The sequence below is a fragment of the Pangasianodon hypophthalmus genome, chromosome 30, assembly GCF_027358585.1.
Source record: "Pangasianodon hypophthalmus isolate fPanHyp1 chromosome 30, fPanHyp1.pri, whole genome shotgun sequence".
NCBI lineage: Eukaryota > Metazoa > Chordata > Actinopteri > Siluriformes > Pangasiidae > Pangasianodon > Pangasianodon hypophthalmus.
In genome coordinates, this window is record NC_069739.1 from 422,215 (window position 1) to 432,214 (window position 10,000).

Consider the following 10,000-nt stretch of genomic DNA (forward strand, 5'->3'; position numbering starts at 1 on the left):
TTTTGTGAAAGTGATCACCTCATTTCCCCTCTGAACCATCTGCTGAATCAGTGACTTTTATTTGCACTCCGTCCTGCCAAAAGCGATCACAGGTTCATTTCCACACAGCAGTGCCTGTGCTTATAACCGCTTTATAACTGCTGCAGTAGTCTTTTAATAAAGTACATCATTCATTTTAATGGCACACAATTCCATCAGATAATCCAGTATATTTTTATTCACACCATATTCCTTGTACATAGCACACTGGGGAAGGTAATGAAGTGCAGGAAGTTCTAGTGCTCGAGTTATGTAAGCATTATGTCAGTGAAGCTTTATGAAGCTTTATGAAGCTTTATGTCTGTCCTTTTTACCATTAACGTTATTAAACAGTATTAAAGTAGTCATCACTCCAGATGTGCATGTGCACAGTAAAAGACATTTCAGTTAGATTTCATTAAATCTTATTTAAATAATTAGATCAGTACATAATGCATGCATGTGTGTTTATTAACACTTTCGGGCTCTTGCTGGTTTCAGTGTGTGTAGAATAATGTAATACCGCCTTAGGCATTAAGGCTACTCTATCCTCTGAAGAGGGAGGCTGCGTCCTGTCCAATCACAAATTTACTTTTATGAATATGCAAATCTAGCCACGCCCCCTCCCGTGCATGTATATATAGGCTGCCGCCGGGCTTCAGCGTGCCAGTGTGGCAGCGGTACAGATAGGGAGTGGTTTTATTAGATAAGCACAAAAGAAAGCATGTGTGCGATAAGCAGTCCATAAATCAGCACAGAGTTGTTTTAATCTTTATTAAATCATTTTTTTTTTTGCAGCTGTAAATCCTGAGCTCTGCCGTCGGCTGTAGGGAGAGTGTGAGTGTCACCTCATTAGCTCTGTACACCATTTAGAGGAACTCATACAAGGAAGATCTTCAGTATGACAGAAGACAAATCCATGAAGGAGAACCATGAAGCCGAACCTCGTGAGGAAACCGAGCTCACGGTACCGGCGGAGGAGCCTGAGGTGAAAGTAAAGCCCGAGGAGCAGAGCTTAACCGAGGCGGAGGAGGTGAGGAAGGAGAACGGCGGAGATGGGGAGATCCAGCGGGCCGCGGCGGAGAAGCAGCCCGAGGCGGAGAAGCAGCCCGAGGCGGAGGAGTACCCCGAGGGCGGCTGGGGCTGGGTGGTCATGCTCGCCTCCATGTGGTGCAACGGATCGGTGTTCGGAATCCAAAACGCCTTCGGGATCTTATTCGTGTCCCTGCTGAAGGAGTTCGGCTCCGAGACCGATGAAGACCTGCGCTTCAGGACAGGTATCACCTCACTTCATTACCTCAGCTTTACCTCAGGAACCCGCCTGTGTGTGTGTGTGTGTGTGTGTGTGTGGTAATGTACTCATGTTAGCTGCTTATGCTAATTCGCTGGGCGCTCGAGCCGAGCTGTGCTGTGCGCGCGGAGCGAAGTTCGCGCCACGGCGCTTGGCCGCACGTGCACGCGCGTGCGCCGAGACACTCCCGCTGTGTCGCCGCGTTATTACCGCGTTATTACCGCGTCTTAACGGTTCATTAAGCCGTCTTTAAGTGCTCACGTCCCCGGTTTTCACCGTTTAAACACCGAAACAGCAGAGAAGCTACACCACAGCGCGTGCTTCCCGGAGAAGAAGCGTGGCTCGCGCGTGTCGCGTGCTCAGCACACGTCTCTCCACAAGCACTTAACGGATTTATTTTAAAACTTTTATCCCTCATTTATTCTCCTCACAATCACAGCCTGCATTTACCTCAGAAACCCGCCACTCTAACCTTTTTATCACTGTTAGTGTTATAGTTTATTAATAACTCTTGTTTTCAAAAGAAAAGTTTATCAACGATATGTCATCTACCTGTGGATTAGAAAGCGGAAGTGACGTAAATGGCGTCAGTGGAATGTTTAATGTTAAAAGACAGTTTATTTTTGTGTGAAAGTATGTTATATGGATTAAAAAAAGGAATGTTTTAATAATAAATATTTTTTAGTGGTGTAAGATTTGTTGTAGCAGTTTGTTTATTATGAGTTAATAATAAATCTATAATAGTGAATATAGTGTTATTACAGTGTAATAGAGTGTAGTGTTATTAGCTGACATATGCTAATAACATTAAGCACTTTAGCTACTTCTTATAATAAGATTTAAAAAGCTTTTCATAAATCTCGTCCTCAAATTATGAGCTAATTCGATGGTTTTGGGTCGATCTGGACGCAGAAACCTCGGCGTTTATTAAAGCTAAAAATGCAACTTAATGAAAATTTAAAAAAAAAACTTAATATGTATCATCTGTTATTTCAGTCATTTCTGACTTTAAAGAAAAGTTCTGTATTTAGCGTATTTTACAATAAAGTTAGAGGCTGGTCTTAGATGCGAGTGTTACGTCATGACGTTACTTCGTACTCGGGGGCGGGGCTTATGACGTTCCTACGCCGTTTAGTCGGAGATCAGCGAAACTCAGGTGTGTCGATGTAGAACTTAGAGATCAGATAGATGTTTAAATCTGATTTATTACTGATTATTAGTCAGGAATCAGCGTGTAACGTTTAAGGTTACGAATTCACTACGCTACATTTAATCACAAGGTTCAGAGACGTGTATGCGGGACAGAGACACGCTGCGTCATAAAGCTAACAGCTAATAGCTAAAGTCGTGTTTGATGTATACGAACTCGAAGTCGTACGAAGTCGTGCTTGGTGATCGGTCAGGTTGCATAGCAACGGGAAAACGTTAACGCGATAAAACCTGCAGAAACGCACACCTCTGTAATTCAGAACACACACTCAGCATGTACGTTTACTCTCTTGTACAAAGTCTGCGTTTAATCAGCAGTGTGTTGGTATGTGCTCAGCTCACACACACACACACACACACACACACTCACACACACACACACACACACTCACACACACACACACACACACACACATGCTGAGTGAGTTGTAATGTAAAGTGTATTTGAATCTAATGTGGGTTGAAGATTGCATCAGCGATGACTGTCTTCACACACACACACACACACACACACACACACAGCGTTTCTATCTTTGAGCTGCAGTGAGGAAGTGATGTGATCAAATTTGGAAACTGACTTCAGTTTATCTCTCTCTCTCTCTCTCTCTATCTCTCTCTATCTCTCTCACACACAAATACACAGTTTAGAAACGAGATCTCTGACCTGTCATGTGACCTTTGACCTTCAGGATGATTAAAGATTGTGAGTGCTTTATTAAGGCTGACGGTCAGGCTCGAGCTCCGACAGAGCGCTGGCTTTGTGTTTAATCTCTCATTGAGGTGTAAATCCCGTGTAATTGATTTGGAAGCGGTGTTTATTGGGGCTGAAAAGGTTCCGAGAGGGGATTAGTGAGGTAGGACAGGCTAATCGCCCAGTAGGGGGGCAGATTTGGGGGAAAGAAAGGGTACATTTCGAGACAGAAATGAAGGGGGGATGTGACGGCCTGTTTTTGCAGGATAAAAAGAGTAGATTTGAGGTAGAACCTGATAAAAGGTCGATTCAGGAAAAGTCTATAAGTGTAAATTTGGTGAGGAATAAATGGTAGTATTGAGGGGGCAGATTTGAGGGGGAGGCGTATTACCCAGTTAGAGGGTAGATTTGAGGGAAAGAAAAGATATATTTATTTTGTGTATCATGGTATAAATAGTTTATGGTAAAAGCGTAGAGATGGGTGAGGAAGGAAGGGCAGGATTTTGTCAGCTGTGGGGTAAAAAATAGCAGGTAATTGAAATCAACCCTTGAGCTGGACCTGAGGGGTAGATTTAGGAGGCAGGACAAGTAGACTTGGTGGATTGGGGGTAGAGCTGCAAGGATGGAGTGGCAGATTTAGGTGGAAAGAGAGACATGTTTAGGAGAAACTATAGATTTGGGGTAAGGAAGAGTTAATTTCAGTGTAAATTGGGGAAATTTAAAGGAACAGAACTGGTAGATGGTGGTGGGGGGGGCAGATTAGGCAGAACTTGAGGAGGCAGTAAGAGAGGAAGAATATATTTGAGGTTGATCTAAGGGAGAGATCTGAGGGGGCAGAAAGAAAGGGTAGTGAGGTGGTTTATGGTACCACCATAAAGTGGTTTATGGTACAGTGGTAGTTCTGGTGTGGGAGGAGGGGCAGGTCTTTGGGGGGCAGGAGCTCAGGCTATTTGAGTAAGAGTCTACTAACTTAGCTGATCTCCATTTGGTAATTTTATTCCACTCTTCCTTGCAGAAGATCTATTCAATAGCGAGGGGATCTCCTGTGCACAGCCCTCTTTAAGTCATTCCACAGGTTTTAGATAGGATTTTGATCTGTGTTCTGACTCGACCGTTCCAAATCTCTGATCTTCTTTGTTGGCGTGGATTTGTGCTTTGGGTCGTTATCGTGCTGGAAGGTGAAATGTTTCTAACAGAGCTGTCTATCAGACGCCAACAGGATTTGTGCCAAAATAGATTGGTGTTTGGAGCTATTTATAATTCCCTCTGTCTAGACTAGAGCTGAAAATAAGCAGCTCCATAGCATGATGCTGCCACCACCATGCTTCACCGTGGGTATGATGTTCTTTGGGTGATAAGCTGTCTTTGTGCCAAACACATCTTTTAGTATTTTGTCCAGAAAGTTCTATCTTGGTCTCATCAGACCACACCACATTTTGCTGCATGGTTTGGGGCGATTTATATTTTTTTCATGAGAAAGAGCTTCCATCTAGCCGCGTACCCCATGTCCCAGACATGTGAAGAATACGAGAGATTGTTGTCACATGCAGAGAGTAATCAATACTTGCCAGATGTTCCTGCAGCTCCTTTAATGTTGCTGTAGGTCTCTCAGCAGCTTCCCTGATAACTTTTCTTCTTGTCCTTTTGTCAGTTTTGGAGGGACGTCCTGTTCTTGGTGATGTCACTGTGTGGCGCTCCATTTTCTCTACTTGTTGTTGATGGACTTCACGGTGTTCCTTCGTATATCTAATGTTTTGGAAATTCTTTTATACCCCTCTCTTGATCGATATCTTTCCACAATGAGATACCATGCATGCTTAGTAAGCTCTTTGAAGAACATGGCTTCAGCAGTCAGATGAAACCCAGAAGATGTGAAGAAGATCCTACGGAAACAGCTGGTCTTTATTTGGGGTTAATCAGAATCACTTCATTGATGACAGCTGTATGATAATTAGTTTTGAACGTGAGATTGAATGTGATTGGTCCATTCTGAGCAGTCACATGACCCATTATAAAGGAGTGTGTACGCTTATGCAACCAGTTTATACGTTTGTAAGTTTTTCTTTTTTTCCTCTAAACGTTTCTAGTTGTCTTTCACTTGAATGGTGTTGTTTGGTTTTTCGCATTAACGGAAAGGGAAAGGGAGATTTTGGGGCTGCCCAGATTTGCTGCGCTAATACTGCTTGCTAGAGAGTATACACCTTCACTGGTGCACTATTTTCATATACTTTTAAAGTTCTTCCACCTGTGTGTGTGTGTGTGTGTGTGTGTGTGTTATGTTTAGCCATTTTCCACAGGAAACTGCGCTATTGGCAAAGCCATATGTCACACTGTATCTTGTTTACATAATCAAAACCAGGTTTCCTTTCTCAACAGGATAAAATGCACGTGTGTGCGAATGAGAGGCTCTAGGATGTTTTTCCTGAACTTTCTTCATCCTGAGGCACAAAAATAAAACCATTATTTACAGGTTAACTGACATGTTTTAAACACAGGAGGAGAAAATAAACACCTGGTCTGTGGCATTACAGATGTTCAGTTATTCATTAACAACATGTTTGATCTAAGAAGTTGTGCTCAGGTGAAGGTCAATGACCGGTGGGAGACACACACACACACACCTACACACTCACACGCATCTCCCCATGTTCAGAAGGAAGAGACAGTGTTATACTGGCTGCATGGTTTGTGAGATCACCAGAAGCAGCCAATCAGAGTTGGGCATGAGGGGGCAGTGGCAGCTACTGATTGGAAGGTTGTGAGTTCACTGCCATGCTGCCACTGCTGGGCCCTTGAACAAGGCCCTTAACCCTCAACTACTCAGTACATGTGTGTGCTTAGTTGTCCTACACATCCCATAATCCTGTTATGGTGTTGGAGCATGGAGCATAAGTATGGAGTAAGGAGTGTGAGTATTCAATTTGTATAGCATTTTTATCAATGGACATTGTCACGAAGCAGCTTTACAGAAATAAATTGTAAATATGTGAATTTATCCCTAATGAGAAGCCAGAGGTAACGGTGGTGAGGAAAATCTCCCCGAGATGATATGAGGAAGAAACCTTGAGAGGAACCAGGCTCAAAAGGGAACCATCCTCATCTGGGTGCAACGGATAGTGCGATTATAAATCAATCCCTTCTATTATTGTGTACTATATGGACAAATAGTGCAATTGTGTAACCAATAAATTCATCACAGTTTTCACATGAGGTCTGTTTTGTTGAAGTTATCAACTGTTCACTGATGGAGTCCTGAGTGCAAAACTGCTCGCAGCAACTGCAGCCCCAAAGCCACTACAGCAATCGCAGTCCCAAGCCATTACAGTACAGCTCCCCATATGTGATCCCCAAGCCATCTCCACGGCCCCCAGGTGGCGCCACCTCCAGCAATCCAAACAGTTCTTCAGGCCGTCCATATGGGGCCCCAGCAGCAGCGAGCAACTCAACTGATGAGAACTCCAACCAGAAGTAGGGCATCAGGATGGGTCAGGCAGCGAGGAGGAGCAGAAGGGGTCAGGATCACTGGCATCACTGGCATCTCAGAAGTAGCATGTGTAGCTCGACAGAGAGTGAGGGAGAGAGAGAGATGGAGAGAAAGGAAGAGATTGTTAGGTGAGCTTTTGTCCTCTAATGGTTAAGCACGATGTACTTTGCATGCAGAGAGCAAGCAGGGACTCCGGCAAGACTAGCTATAACAGCATAACTGAAAGGGAGAGCCAGAAGCTAACACAGACATGAGGGCACCCTGGGACATAAAGCAGCAGCCACTCCACCATCAACACACCTGAGTGAACGTGTGAGAGTGGGGGGGCGACAGCATCCAAACATCCCAGTTCACCACAACACTCTATGCCTGTGAAACCCTCCAGACACTATTCGAGGTACCAACAAATAGCCTGCATCTTTTGATCTAAGTAGGCGTGGCGGATCATAAAAGACCAAAAGTTCGCTCAGGTACTGTGGCGCGAGACCATTTAGTGCTTTATAGGTCAATAGTAGTATTTTATAATCAATGAGAAATTTGATTGGGAGCCAATGCAGTGTGGATAAGATAGGGGTGATGTGGTCATATCTTCTGGTTCTAGTAAGGACTCTCGCTGCCGCATTCTGGACTAACTGGAGCTTGTTTATTCTCCTACTGGAACATCCAGACAGTAAGGCATTACAATAATCCAACCTAGAGGTAACAAAAGCATGAACTAATTTTTCTGCATCATGTAATGACATTATATTTTTTATCTTAGCAATATTTCTGAGATGAAAGAAAGCGATCCTAGTTATATTATCTACATGAGCTTCAAAAGAAAGACTAGAGTCGATAATCACACCAAGGTCTTTTACTGCTGCACATGATGAAACAGAAAGGTCATCCAGAGTTATTATGTAATCAGAAAGCTTACTTCTAGCTGCATGTGGTCCTAGTACAAGTACTTCTGTCTTGTCAGAATTAAGTAAGAGAAAGTTAATAAGCATCCAGTTTCTAATGTCTTTTACACATTCCTCAACTTTATTAAGCTGGTGTCTGTCATCTGGCTTTGCTGAAACATACAACTGTGTGTCATCAGCGTAACAGTGGAAGCTAATACCATGCTTACGGATAATTTTGCCCAGAGGTAGCATATATAAAGAAAAGAGCAGTGGGCCTAAAACAGAGCCTTGCGGGACACCAAACTTTACCTTAGCATGAGAAGAGAAGTCACCATTTACGTTTACAAACTGATAACGATCAGTCAAATAAGACCTGAGCCAGGAAAGGGCAGTTCCCTTAATGCCTACTACATTTTCTAGTCTATCGTGTATGGAGTGTGAGTATGGAGTGTGGAGAGTGAGTATGTAGAGTGAGTATGGAGAGTGAGTGTGGAGAGTGAGTATGGAGTATGGAGAGTGAGTATGGAGTATGGAGAGTGAGTATGGAGAGTGAGTATGGAGTATGGAGAGTGAGTATGGAGAGTGAGTATGGAGAGTGAGTATGGAGTATGGAGAGTGAGTATGGAGAGTGAGTATGGAGAGTGAGTATGGAGTGTGGAGAGTGAGTATGGACAGTGAGTATGGAGAGTGAGTATGGAGTATGGAGAGTGAGTATGGAGAGTGAGTATGGAGAGTGAGTATGGAGTGTGGAGAGTGACTATGGACAGTGAGTATGGAGTATGGACAGTGAGTATGGAGAGTGAGTATGGACAGTGAGTATGGAGAGTGAGTATGGACAGTGAGTATGGAGTATGGAGAGTGAGTATGGACAGTGAGTATGGACAGTGAGTATGGAGAGTGAGTATGGAGAGTGAGTATGGACAGTGAGTATGGAGTGTGGAGAGTGAGTATGGACAGTGAGTATGGAGAGTGAGTATGGACAGTGAGTATGGACAGTGAGTATGGAGAGTGAGTATGGAGTATGGAGAGTGAGTATGGAGAGTGAGTATGGACAGTGAGTATGGACAGTGAGTATGGAGAGTGAGTATGGACAGTGAGTATGGACAGTGAGTATGGAGAGTGAGTATGGACAGTGAGTATGGACAGTGAGTATGGAGAGTGAGTATGGAGAGTGAGTATGGACAGTGAGTATGGAGAGTGAGTATGGAGAGTGAGTATGGAGTATGGAGAGTGAGTATGGAGAGTGAGTATGGAGAGTGAGTATGGACAGTGAGTATGGAGAGTGAGTATGGAGAGTGAGTATGGACAGTGAGTATGGAGAGTGAGTATGGAGAGTGAGTATGGAGAGTGAGTATGGACAGTGAGTATGGAGAGTGAGTATGGAGAGTGAGTATGGACAGTGAGTATGGAGAGTGAGTATGGACAGTGAGTATGGAGAGTGAGTATGGAGAGTGAGTATGGACAGTGAGTATGGACAGTGAGTATGGAGAGTGAGTATGGACAGTGAGTATGGAGAGTGAGTATGGACAGTGAGTATGGAGAGTGAGTATGGAGAGTGAGTGTGGAGAGTGAGTATGGAGAGTGAGTATGGAGAGTGAGTATGGACAGTGAGTATGGAGAGTGAGTATGGACAGTGAGTATGGACAGTGAGTATGGAGAGTGAGTATGGACAGTGAGTATGGACAGTGAGTATGGAGAGTGAGTATGGACAGTGAGTATGGACAGTGAGTATGGAGAGTGAGTATGGAGAGTGAGTATGGACAGTGAGTATGGAGAGTGAGTATGGACAGTGAGTATGGAGAGTGAGTATGGAGAGTGAGTATGGACAGTGAGTATGGAGAGTGAGTATGGAGAGTGAGTATGGAGAGTGAGTATGGACAGTGAGTATGGACAGTGAGTATGGAGAGTGAGTATGGACAGTGAGTATGGAGAGTGAGTATGGACAGTGAGTATGGACAGTGAGTATGGAGAGTGAGTATGGAGAGTGAGTGTGGAGAGTGAGTGTGGACAGTGAGTATGGAGAGTGAGTATGGACAGTGAGTATGGACAGTGAGTGTGGAGAGTGAGTGTGGAGAGTGAGTGTGGAGAGTGAGTGTGGAGAGTGAGTGTGGACAGTGAGTATGGAGAGTGAGTATGGAGAGTGAGTATGGAGAGTGAGTATGGACAGTGAGTATGGACAGTGAGTATGGAGAGTGAGTATGGACAGTGAGTATGGACAGTGAGTATGGAGAGTGAGTATGGACAGTGAGTATGGAGAGTGAGTATGGACAGTGAGTATGGACAGTGAGTATGGAGAGTGAGTATGGACAGTGAGTATGGACAGTGAGTATGGAGAGTGAGTATGGACAGTGAGTATGGAGAGTGAGTATGGAGTGTGGAGAGTGAGTATGGAGAGTGAGTATGGAGAGTGAGTATGGACAGTG

General features: G+C 44.1%; 1 protein-coding gene across 1 annotated transcript in view; it reads left to right on the forward strand.

The window, feature by feature from the left end:
- Nucleotides 1-673: 673 nt before the first annotated feature.
- The window catches only part of slc16a10 (solute carrier family 16 member 10), a 29,598-nt gene continuing 20,271 nt past the window's right edge, over nucleotides 674-10,000 (forward strand). The window contains exon 1 of the mRNA XM_034302080.2: nucleotides 674-1,295. Coding sequence (XP_034157971.2) covers nucleotides 920-1,295 — 376 coding nt within the window. The 5' untranslated portion in view covers nucleotides 674-919. The remainder of the gene's footprint in view (nucleotides 1,296-10,000) is intronic.